Here is a 13215-nt window from a genome sequence, read left to right on the forward strand (position 1 = left end):
GCCTGGAGTTTTTAACTCGCAAATGTTTTCACACTGAGCCTCCAGCAGTTCATCAATCACAATCTAGTTTTTTCCACCCCTGTATTTTCCCATACAATTTTGGGATTCTTTTCTTGAAAGTTGTGATTCTCTGTATCTGCTTACCTCACCAATTCTTGCACAGTGGTTTGTACCATGACCTCAGTTTTCCTAGGGGTCTAAGAAGAGTTGTTGATTTTCAGTTTGTTCATATATTTTCTTGCTAAGTGGACAGGAATAACAACTTCCAAGCTTCTTACATGGTGGTCCAGAAACTGGAAATTTTGCAGGCTTTTTTTCAATGAAATTTGTTCTCTTTCTAAACCCACTTTACTCTTTCCTGCTCTTCTACTTTGTTCCTACCTCCTTGTTCAGCAATTTTATCGTGGTATTACTCAGCAACCCAGAACCTTATCTGAGTAACAATCCTGGTTTAGGGTTTTATACTTGATGGTAATGCTTGGAGTTTTGCACGTACTGTCTCTTAGCCATAGCCCACAACAGTGAGGGTAAGTATCTTTCCCACCTCAGTTTACGAGAATGATTTCCAGACCTAATCTTTGACCTCATAGAGAGAATTTGACTCTGTTCATCCAGGATTTTGCAACATTTAAATTAGTCAAAATTCTAGCTACTACAGCCTGCTTCTGGTCCCAACATCCAAGAGTTCTGTGGTTTCAGCCCTGCTCATCACTTGGCATATCTATTTTTTCCTTATCTTTTGAGATGTTTTATCTTGTTTAGTCTGTCTCTGCTTTTGTAAAAATGTGTTTTTATTTTATTTATCATTTCCTTACGTATAGGTCAGAGGAAAAGTATTAACTTATTATATACTAGTTTGATTAAAGGCTAACATGTCTAGTAAATAAATTTCACTGAATTTAAGTTCAACGTTTTTAGATGTTGCAGGAATATTTGCTCTCTTACAAAGAAATAAAACATTTGAAAGACTTTATCTTTGAAAATTGAAGTTATAAAACATAGAAATATCTTTGTATCTCTGTATTGTGTATATTATTGAGTTCAAAAGCAATCCAAATTGGTTTTAAGAATCAGATGGAAAAAATTGATTGACAGTATTTTTATGTACTATACAATCCATATGTGTAGTTTAGTAGGACTGTAAGTATATGATGCTTCCATGTAGTTTGGTAAGAAAGAGGGCAGTTTAAATTATATTCCCTTAAAAGGTAAAAGTTTTTCTGTGAAGAATAGAAAAAATAATCAAAAGGGAAAATAATTTTGGGAAGAAAGATGAGGAATTTTTGATTAAAGAAAGATTGCATTGTTATATTCAGAAGAATGATCATTTGGTGGCACAGAGATTTTTATATCAGTAGATTTCTTTTTATAAGAATATTGAATTTTCATATTGAAGGTATTGTCAAACTGATTTTAGGAATTAGGAGGAGATTACAATGCATTTTAGAAATCAAATATGGAAACGAAAATCTGTAATTTGTAGTTGATGCAATCTTTTAAAAACATCGTATTCTTTTAAATAAAATATTTGTGTTTCAAGCTTGATTTGGAAAAGTAATACAATAATTTTGTTCAAACAGAAAGCAGCTAATTTTTTCTAAGTTGCGTTTTTTCCCCTTTATTTTTCAGGTTACTATATATGGGTAGGGGCTAAGCATGCTTCTACTCTTAACCATTTAGGCAGCAGGGCTTATCTAAATAGCTCTGTGTGTCACTGCTTGGGCAAGAGCTGTCATCTTCAATTCTATTACTCTATGGAAAACAGTGTTCTGAGAGTAGGACTGTATAATAAAAAGGTGAGAAGAAACTTGCATCAATTTCAAATTCATTGAATAAATGAAATTTCTATTCTTGGCGACTTCTGTTTCCATTTCTCAGTTGCATGTAGGCTATTCCTTATCTTGACTTTATTTGGGATACCTTTAATTTTTTTTTTTTTTTTTTTTTGCTTCTGAGGGGTAATTTGTTTTTTTCTTTTCCATTATGGTTTATTGCAGGATATTGAATGTAGTTCCCTGTGCTATACAATAACACAAATGTTGTTTAATTGGTATACGTTTAAAAAGAAGTATTAAGAAGCTGGTTTAGGAGATATTGTCATGTACACTGTGGTAGTTTGCAAAATATTTCATAAAATTGGTAAAATTCATGAAAATACATTAAACACTATGGTGTAATAATATATTTGGGATTCTGTATTGTTAACTCTATACTGAAGCTCTGATGTGATCTGTTCTGGATTTTTGATCTCTGTATACTTAAAGCTGTAAATATGATGGAAGCAAATTACTTGTTCTGGTACAGTAGATACAGTTTTAAAAGATTGGTAATTGCTGATTAAATACAGCCAAATGAGTCATATAAATTAAAAAAAAATGGTGTGCTGGGCAGAGTGAAAGTTGTAGTGGTAATGCTAGTGAATAAACAAATCCCTTTTTTTTTTAACCTAACTAACTGAAAACAATTCTCTACAATTGGGAAAACACTTGAGACACTTTAAGAACTTCTGTTGTGAAGAAGAATTTATTTATAGGTAGGAGGAGAAAAATCATAGGGGTAAACAGCAGTTATTCTACAAATGGGAAATATTTGACAATAATTGCAGGAATTCTGACATTGGAAAAGAAAGACAGTAAAAGTATCCAAGCAAGAAGTTTCCTTGGGCTCAGGAATACTTTGGATAAATCCAGTTGAAACTTCTGCATGACGTCAGCCAGATTGATTATTCAACAAAAGTTTGTCATCTGTACTTAACAAGTGCCACTAACCATCTGCCAACAGCATTTTCTTCTATTCTTTTCTGAAGTTTGCAGTGACTTCATAATTAATCCTCAAGTATCAGACTGCTTATTACCAAGATACTTGAACATTCAAGAAACATTCCCCTTTTCTTCTGAGTTCTATCCTATCATCTCTCCCTTTTCCTTTTGTGTTGTTTTCTTCATATCCAGTCTTTTTTCTTCTACTTCTCTTTTCCAGACTTCTAAAGCATGAAGTTGAATGACTACTCTCATCAGATGGCCTAATACATTGTCCTTTGTTACCCGGATGAGACACAATTTGTAGCATTTTGTAACATTTTTTTTTGTAGCAATATTTGGCAGTCCACTGCCCTAGAATCTATTTGATATATTTCATTCAATTTGACATGGTGTGGGGTGGGTGGAGGGACAGAAACCTCTCCCTGCCCTTTGTGTAATACTCCAAACTTTCCAGATAATTGAGAGAAATTTTACAAAAAAAAAAGAGGTTAAACTTTAACCGTATATGTTATGCCATTCAAGCTTTAAGCACCTTTTAGTTATTATCACCTGTGCCATGTAAACCAAGCCCATTGAGCTTTCATGCAATTTGAAATTTTCTGTAATTTCCAAATCCTTCTTCACAAAGGCATAAAAAAAAAGTCTGGAATAATTTTGTTGAGCTTATATTATACTTAAAGATGCTTTAAAAATATACGGTCCTACAATAGTGTTTTTCACATGGTGGGTAATCAATAGTCATTAGATTTTGAATGAGTCACTGTCCTAAGTTTGAGTAGAAACTTGTTATCTATCTTCTAATACTAAGGATTATTTTAATCTACCCTGAACATCAGTGATGGATTTTAAGTTTCAGTGTGTGGATATGGAGTTTTGAATTATTGAAAGTGAGCAATATCATTCCTCTGCTGGCTCTGGGGTTGCACAAGAAAAAAGTGCAAACAAATTGGCTTCAGATACCACCTCATACAATAAGAATAGACTTACCAAGATTCCGTCTCCCATATTATAGGAAAAGAAGAAGTTAATTATGGAGAACTGACCTAGTGTGCTAATCAGAACCGATTGGGGGTACATCTTAGAGAGTGTTGACTGATGTTTGATCCATTAGTTTACCCAGAATTCTGCAAGGCAGTGTCCAGTCTTTTCTGACACTGTTTGCTGTGCTCTATACACATAAAACGTTGGTCACCGATGCAAACTGCATCAAAGCACATTTAAATTACAAGTTGATGTTTTATCACAAAGTTAAAAAGGACTTCAAACCTATCATTTAAAAAATTAGCTCTTGATGAAAATGATCATTTACATATTCCATGAATAGAATAACGAAAATAACCCTTAGAACGAAATGTGCTGATGAACCAAGAAATATCTGGTGAGAATGCTGAGGGTAATTTTCTTTATTTTCAGAGTACTTTAGAACTTGAGAAATAGAAAATAGGTGAAAGACAAGTTAACTAAAAAGTTGAAACTTTTCAAGTCAGCTTCAGTGTGTAGCAGTTCTAGTTTGTACCATCGAACTATTCTTAGGATTAAGTCTCTGTCCATCATCTATAAGAAAATAATCATAGCAATGGCCTATCTTTCATCCTGAGGACAGCTGCCATGTCAGTGAGCCAAGGATAGTGGGGGTGTCCAGCTTGTGGTGCCTTTTACATATTTTAAAATTCCCATTGGCAAATAAATAGCAGGAACACATAGTTGGGACAGGAAAGAAAATGCCTTAGAAAATATCTTTTCTTGTATGATACAGATTTTAAAGCTATAATAAGCTCTCCTTGAAGGAAGGTTTTTGCCACAGTACATGGTCCTATCACCACATGCAATCAAAAGTAGTTAAAAAAAAATAACCTTGAATTTGATACCTTGATTTTTTTTCATTGAAAGGGGCAAGGATAAGCTGATCTCTAAGAGATCTAGCGATAAATATTTTTCTTGAAAGGTAAAATGGCATTATTGATCCTGGTCTAGGGGAATAAAGACATTTAAATAATTTTGATTGATTTTAGGATAATACAAAATTAGAACATCCCTTGAAAGGCTTTTCGGAACTGAGGGTTTCTTTTTTACATTGACACCTGTTGAAAGTAACTAGATAAGAGTCTGAGAGTAAGGACAAAAATAAAATAAAAGCTGATTTCATTTAGTTGAGGTAAATCCTTTTTCCTTTTCATTGCTTGTGTTGTCAGATAGGAAAATGTGTTAAAAAAATTCTGGATTTCAGACACAATATACCATTAACTTCTTGTGTGAAAAACCATTTAAGTTTAGAAAGAACTCTGCTCAGCTTTCTGAAAAAAAGGTAAATGCATTCTTCTTCAAGTAGAACGGGGGAATCAGTGAAGAAAGAGCACAATAGCTGTAAATTATCCTCATAAAATTAAAGTGAGGGGACATGGTGAATGCAGCTTGCCAAGTAGTGTCACTAACAGCATCTGTGGAGAATGTCGTGTCTCGATGCTAAATAATTGACGTTGCATTAGAAATTATTGAAAGAAAAATTTGCTGTATTTATCACCTTTTTATAACTTCACTTCATTGTGATGTGACCTGGAAGCTATCAGCTGAAAATGTGTCCCCCATGTATGTTTCATTGTCTTGTGGAAGTCTTAACCATTGATATGAATAAGTAATGGAATGAAGTATATTTTAATTGGTTTCGACTATCTTCTGAAATACTTAAGACTTGGAAATTGGAGTAGATAACAAAGGGCAAAGGACTAAGTTAAAAATAGATTCATTTTTAGAAAATCTTAAGTATGAATGAAATAAGTGAAACCAAGTGAGGAAATGAAGGCTAACGACAGTCTGAAAAAGTATGAGTGTCATGTGTCATTTGAATTACAACTAGATGTCAGCTTTCAGTGCTGTTTCCTATCTCTCAGAAGGAGAACACAGAGGTAGTCTCAGAGCTCAACCTGAGACATATTTATGCCACTGTTTGCATTTTCACTATAGTTCATTATACATATATTTCACTAAATCTAAGGAAAAATAGGATTATTTCAGAACATAAAAGCACAGTCGTAAATCATAAAGTCCACTACCATAGGCAAAATTGTGGAGTACATTATAGACTTTTATCGAATATCTGACCTCATAGTATATAGTAACATAATTTTGGATACACTTTGCAACCTAGAAAATGATCACCATACAAATGCATGACATAGCATGCTTTAGAAGACATGAAAAGGTCTTTGACTGAGTGACTGGAGAGTCAAATAGAAGTATAATCTCCAGAAAACAAGTGTATTATTTGGAACTTGGAATGAATTCTTCCATAGGAAAAAATATGTAAGATGAGATTGTACAGAAAATATGTCTGATAACAATTTTTTAACTTTCATGTTAAATATTTGCCTGCCATTTTTTCTTTCCTATTATCATGGCAATATTGCAAAATGAAGTAATGTCAGTGGGATTAAGATATAAATAGCTGGTTTATTAGTTGCTATTTAGAATTTTATTTTTTGAAGTGCAGTACTTTATTCAAGATTCCGTTCAAATTTTTGTTCTGTCCTTACTCTCCATCATAAAAAAAGAATGGGCAGCTTTACTATGTAGACATGCTTTATTTCCTTATTTTTAAAAACAATAATCTTTATAGAGCAGTTTTAGATTCACAGCAAAATCAAGAGGAAGGTACAGAGATTTCCCTTATACCCCCTGTCCCCGCACATGCTTAGCCTCACCCATTATCAGCATCCTCCACCAGAGTGGTACACATGTTACAATTGATGAATCAACATTGACATGTCATTATCACCTGAAGTCTCTAGTTTACATTAGGGTTCACTCTTGGTGTTGCACATTCTATGGGTTTGGACAAATGTATAATGAATGACATGTATCCATCATTATATTATCATAAAGAGTATTTTCACTACCCTAAAAATCCTCTGTGCTCTATCTTTTCATCCCTTCCCCTCTCCTTTTCTTCATTTTTCTTTTAAAATGTTATATAGCTTTTTAACCAATACTTTAGATTTCTTAGTACTTAATATCCTACAGGTAGGGTAAAATCTACTGAAATATAATTAAGAGAGCACATATATAACTATGGGAGTAGAATTTGGGAATGAGTGATGTCTTTTTCTTTGGATCAAAGGAAGAAGAAATATTTTGGACATACAACATATCAACTCACAGAAAATGGGTGAAAGCGGATGTGTTAATACCAGAAGGACTGAAGACATTTCAGGTATAAAAGGGAAAAACAAGTATTTTTTATCATGAGTTTAATTTTTAGCTTTGTAGTTATGAATTTATCACCCATTGCTTAATTTAAATTAGCATTGAAATTAGGGATGTAGACTTGTATATCTGGGGAGAGCAATTACTTTTCATTGTACCTAGCCCTACTCAGGTCAAATCTTTCTTTTTTTTTTTTTTTTTTTGCCGGACGCGGGCCTCTCACTGTTGTGGCCTCTCCCGTTGCGGAGCACAGGCTCCGGACGCGTAGGCTCCTGCATCGGCAGGCGGACTCTCAACCACTGTGCCACCAGGGAAGCCCTAAATTTATTTTTCTAAATGTTCTCTTCTATTGTGTATCTTACTGTCTGCCTGACATTTCCCTTCATGCATTGCAATAACTAATTTTAGTAGTTAAAAAACCAAATGCAGTTATAGCTCTAGTATAAGTAGTGTTAACATTTATTCTTTTCCTTGAATATTAAAGTAAGAGGGCTGTGAAGATGACCAAACAACAAGTTTGCAGTCAGGGACGTTGTCGGTGGTTAAATGGGATGCCTTCGTCAGATCATGGGTCGTTTCTCAGAGGCCTCAGTGGATCTAATGTGCCCATCAGTCTTATGTGTGTGGGTCAAGCTGATCAAATAGGAACTTTATTCTTAGTTGTATTTGCTTGCTCTTTAAACAGGCATTTTTCTTAATAATTCTTTAATCTCTATTATTTGTTTTTGGGTCTTTTTGAAGAGATTGTAAGTTCACAAATTGTTCTTTGTTTTTCCCTGAAGATTATTTTTGAAGGGACTATTTTGAGCCAGAAAGGTTTTATTGGGCTAGACGAGCTCTGGGTCTACGCCTGTGCACAGGCCCCATCCAGACAGCTTTGCTCTGCAGATGAATTCACTTGTGCCAGCGGCCAGTGCATCGCCCAGGAATTGGTCTGTGACTCTCAGCAGGACTGTTCTGATGAGAGTGATGAGGATCCAGCGACTTGCTGTAAGTAAATTAATGGTTTACTCACTCATATGCTCACATTCATGACTATGCTTGGATTTAAGAGTCTTTGTCTTGAGCAAGGTACATTTAATTTGTATGAAGTAAGATGAATGTACATTCTCATTCTGAAGCCATCACTACTATTCCTCGTGGGCGTCTCTGTCCTACATCTCTATGATGTTTTGGTGCTTTTTGCTAACACTTGAAATCTCTCTATTTGTTCAACAAATGAATAGTTGTGATTAGTTGTGTGTGTTTGTGTGTGTGTGGATTAAAGAGGAAAATGGATGGGAGAGGGAACCTATTTGTACTCTTCTCTTTGGAGACATATATTATGGATTGCTAACCTTTATTAAATGTAGGGCTTTTTCTATTCTGACCAATCATGTAGGAAGCTGTGGGGAAAGGGTAAAGAGGAGAAGGGCTGCCATGGCCTTCCAGACAACCATGGTGACATAGAAATCCTGTCAGCCATGGTTGGTATTCATGACTAGGCAAAAAAGCCCAACAACTTCATTTCAGACTGTTTATGGAGAGTCTTTGATAGGAGTAATGATGAGAAATTCCATGACTATTCAAACCTAGTTGTATTAGGAAGGAAATATAATGTAATTTACAACCTACATGATGGTTCTCATATGAGGTAACTTAGCAACTAAGATACTTGTGTCTCTTTAGAAATGAATTAAAACTAAATGCATCCAATTTTTATGTCACAAACAAGAGGGTTTTTTAATTATTAAAAATTTGACATTTATTTTGCTGCAGTGTTTTATTTTAGTGATATATTTTGTTGAGCAAAAGAAAAGTATGGCAGTAAGATAAATGTCACCTTTTTAATGAAAATGCTTCTGCTGATGGGCAAGTAAGCATTTTATTAACAGCAGTGGACTGGGGTGTAGAAAAGGGAAGATGGGAAAGCAAGCGAGAAATCCTCTGCCTGTTTGTAAGCAGGAATTCAATTAATTCCTCAGACACCTGGTCTTGACCATAGATTGAAGCAAAATAATCTCCTTACCAATATGATCTCTGTGGATATTTTCGGTGCTCTCTTTTTGTTCATTAAAAAATATGAGGACCATTCATTTTCTCCAATGTGAGTGTCACATTCCTCTTTATGCTTCATTTAAATGCTTTTTAACAGACAATTTGGTTTATTTCTTTTGGAGAAATTCACCTTTCTAGTGGTTTGTATTATTCTCAATTCCAATAACTGAAAGTAAATATATTTCTTATCTTTTCAATTCTACATATGGAAACTTAGCTTCTTCTCTCCTTTTTTTCCTCTGGTGAAGGCTTTCCTTTCAATTGGTTTTCGTAATCGAATTCCACCTAGAGTATTGGTAGATACTCTAGCATTTGATTTTGGACATATTTTCCCATTTCTCCTCCTTTATTGAAGTTTTATTGATTGCTTATCTGGCATTTTCCCCATAGAGTATATCTTGATACCATCCTGCCATTTCCTTTGTGTGAATTCAGGGACAGATGGCTGTGCTTATCAACAGATAGTGTTACTTCTTAGTCTGATAAGTATTCCAAATAATGTAAGCTCATTTGGCCAAAGAAAACCTGTCATGCTTGCTTGAGATCAACCTTATGTAAGGGATATGACCAAAAAAAAAAGGTAGCCATGTTACATATTACAAAATATCCATATACTTTGATGTCAGCATGAGTATTTCATGTAAATATTTGTACAATCATTTTTGCTTTGAGGAAATTATATAGTAATTGAATTATTAGAATTGATATAACGTTACACTATTTCCTGCACTAAAGTGTTTAACATATTGTGCATATATACACATGCATATATATGTCATTACAAATTAAGAGGCTTTCCTTTGAAAGTTAAAGCCACTTTGAAACATTTTCCACATACTTTTAAATTTATATTTTACAAATTTGAATTCGTTATACAAATTTTTCTTAAAAATAGAATTTTAAAGTTCATGAAGCACAAGGAAAGTGCTTTTATATCTTCTTTGTATCCCAGTATAGGATGAATCTCCAGAGTGCTGTAGCTCATAGATATAGTTTGAAATCACCAGGAGTACTGGAGACTCGGTAAATATTAACTCATGAATATTGTCAGTTGGTATCTGTAGTCAGTGTGATTTTTGCAAAAGGCACATTCACTCAGGTGTTCTTTCTTTACCAAGTTCCTCTTACTTTTGTACTGTTTTGACAAATGTAGTTGATTGAGCCTGTAGCCTAGTGCCTTTTCAAAAGCGGTTAATGGTAAAGCGGAAATGGGTTTTGCTAGAGTTTGCTATTATAGCATTACTTCCTTGACCAGCAGTATCAGCGGCAGCATCTGAGAGTTCCTTTGAAATGCAGAACTTGAGGATATAACCCAGCCTTACAGAATCCGGAGTTTCATTTTAACAATGTCCCAGGTGATTCACCTGCATATTAAAGTTTGAGAACCACTGTGCCTAAAAGACTTCAAAATTGAAGAGATGGCTGAGAGAGAAAACAGGTGGCAATAAAAAAAAAAAAGTAGTCTTAAGAGGCAAATTGGAGGCCTTTCATGATAGAAACAAAACTCCCAGTACTTCACTAATCCCTAAGGGCATTATTCCAAACAATACATTTTAAAATAGTTTTATTAAGGTATAATTATTTTATGAAAATCGGCACAAAATCAATGTATACAGTTTGATAAGTTTGGACATATGCATACACCTGTGAAACTGTCACCACATCCTTCACCTCCAAAGTTTTCCTTGTCCTCCCCTGCCCTCCCCCCACCTCTTTTGTAGTCAGAACACTTGACGCAAGATTTATCTTCTTAACTAGATGGGGCTATGCATGTGGGTGCCCTGGAGGCCAAGGTGCTGGACGGTTGCATGTACCGCGTTGCGCCCCCGCTAGGATCCTTACCCCTATCCGCTGGCAGCCAAAGCCAAGGGCGCGGCTGGGCAGGGCCGCTGGCGGCACCCGAGCCGGCGCTACCCTCCCACTTCCTCTGCACAACCTCGTGGTCTTTCCGGGGCTGCGGTGAGCTGAGGGCCGCCGAGTGTTTCCACATCTCCCAGCGGGCAAGGTTCACGGACCACCTGCCGCAGGTGAGGCCCCGCCTCACCCTGCAGTCAGCAGCCTCGATGGGCCCTTGCAGGTGAACACGCGCCACGACATCTCGGTGCAGCCCTCGCTGGGACGGTGCATGGGGCTATGCAGACCCGCGACCCCCTGCCCCTGTGATCCCGGACCTGAGGGTGCGGGTGCTGGCAGCTCGGCCTCCCCCGCAGGGCACCCAGGTTGGGGGCCTCCCCAAGCAGGGCATCCCGGTGCCCCGGGACGCGTGCGCTTCCCGCGCTGTCCCGAGTCCTTGCATCCCGCCGCATCACCTTCCTTGAAGGGGCCGAGAGGGCGAGCGGAGCTGGTGGCACCGGAGGGAGAGGGAGGGCCACCATCTCTGACACCCCGAGGCAGGAGAGGTGTCGCCGAGGAAGGCGCCCCAATGGCCGTGGTCCCTAGAGGAGGGCGTGGCCCAGGCCACGGTGTGGGTGATCTGGGAGCCGCGGGAGGCCTGGGGAGGCGTTCTCCCAGGAGCCTGAAGCAGCCGCCTCCGGTGGGGAGGCCCCAGACAGCGTGACCTTGACCGAGGCGAGCTGGCCGCTGCGGGAACAGGTGGTGGCTAGAGCCGGGAGCCAGCGAGGAGCGCGGCGGGCGTTTCCAGTTCTTAGAGCTGGAAGAAGGCTGTGATTACTGCAAGGATGGGAAAGTGGAGGTGCGAGGTGTGAACCCCGCGCTCACGAGGTTTACTTCAAGCAGTTTTGTAGGACTTGTCCGAAGTCATCTAACCCTTACCGAGTGGAGGATGTCACCTGTCAAAGTTCTAAACAGTCTAGACGCTCTTGTCCAGTAAAACTTTGCCAATTCCACCCTAAAAGGCTCCATCCTCACGATTGGTGCAGGAGATGCGCAGGAAACGCCTGTCCTCCACAGCACCTTCAGCTTCAAATACATCGTTCACATGAACATAAAAAAGGCCCTGCTGAACCGGTGTTAGTGGCAGACAAGTGAGCTTTCTTTCTGCTTCTCCCTTCTCAAAATACTTCACAAAAGGCTGTATTTTTGACAAGCATTAAGTATTGCAAAAGTATTTTAAAAGCATTAAGTATTGCAAAACAATTGACAAAAGTGCATGATACAGTATTGTTGACTATAGACATTACCTTGCATAACTGAAACTTTATACCGACTGAATAACATATGAGTTTGAGTATTTTAGGTACCTCATATAAGTGGAATCATTATGCTAAGTGAAATAAGCTAGTCACAGAAGGACAAATACTGTGTGATTCCAAACAATAGATTTTTGATCGTTATTAACATGATCCTGTATAAAATAGGGACATTTAAGAATAAAATAAATATGCAATATATTCTTAAAACATTTCTAATATAACATGTGCCAGACATATCTAAAGGTATACACTGACTAGCTGAACAACTTACAAAGAAAATATACCCAATGCTTACATGTAGACACACGCTACAAGGTGGCTGACCCTTGAAGACATGCTAAGTGAAATAAGCAAGTCACAATAGGACAAATGTTGTATAATTCTTCTTACCTAGAGGAATCAAATTCATAGAAATGGGAAGCAGAATGGTGGTTGCCAGGGGTGAGGGGAAGAGAAAAATGGGGGCTAAGTGTTTAATGGGTATGGAGTTTGGATTTGGGAGGATGGAAAAGTTCTGGAGATTCATGATGGTGTTGGGTGTACAGCAGTGTGAAGGTGCTTAGTGCCACTCAACTGTACACTTAAAAATGGTTAAAAAGGTAATTTTTATATTAAGTATATTTTACCACAATAAAATTTTGAATATATATATATATATCTAATTTTCAATCATAACATACAGAAAAAGACTGTATGTTCCAAAAAGGATGGCAGGATTGACAGATGTGTGTTTAACTCAAAACCGTTTGGACAATTCCATGGGGAAAAAAGCTTTTAATTGAATAAATAGGAGTTGTTAGAGCATTTAACCTGCTAATATAAACTGTTACACTTCAAAGGAGAAGTTGGTACAATATTCAAGTGAAAGAAGCTTAAACCAAGAATCCAGTGCAATGCATTTAATCTTTACCGTGATACTGTCTCTGGATGTCTTCCATATTTTGAAAAATAAATATTGAATACTAACAATACTTCCTGAGGGTAAGGGAAATATATGTATATTTAGTGGAGAAAAGATCCTTGTAGGTTCTCAATAAATATTAACAAAATGTTTATATATTATA

The 13215-nt window shown here is 37.0% G+C and overlaps 1 protein-coding gene across 1 annotated transcript in view; it reads left to right on the forward strand.

The window, feature by feature from the left end:
* Positions 1 to 13215, forward strand: part of MALRD1 (MAM and LDL receptor class A domain containing 1) — a gene marked incomplete at both ends in the record, with an annotated part of 578033 nt that overhangs the window by 60386 nt on the left and 504432 nt on the right. Inside the window, 3 exons of the mRNA XM_082648013.1 lie at positions 1630 to 1796; positions 6877 to 6969; positions 7745 to 7952. Of these exons, the coding sequence (XP_082504139.1) occupies positions 1630 to 1796; positions 6877 to 6969; positions 7745 to 7952 (468 nt within the window). The remainder of the gene's footprint in view (positions 1 to 1629; positions 1797 to 6876; positions 6970 to 7744; positions 7953 to 13215) is intronic.

Source organism: Grampus griseus, assembly GCF_964374135.1.
Source record: "Grampus griseus genome assembly, chromosome: 2".
Taxonomy (NCBI): domain Eukaryota; kingdom Metazoa; phylum Chordata; class Mammalia; order Artiodactyla; family Delphinidae; genus Grampus; species Grampus griseus.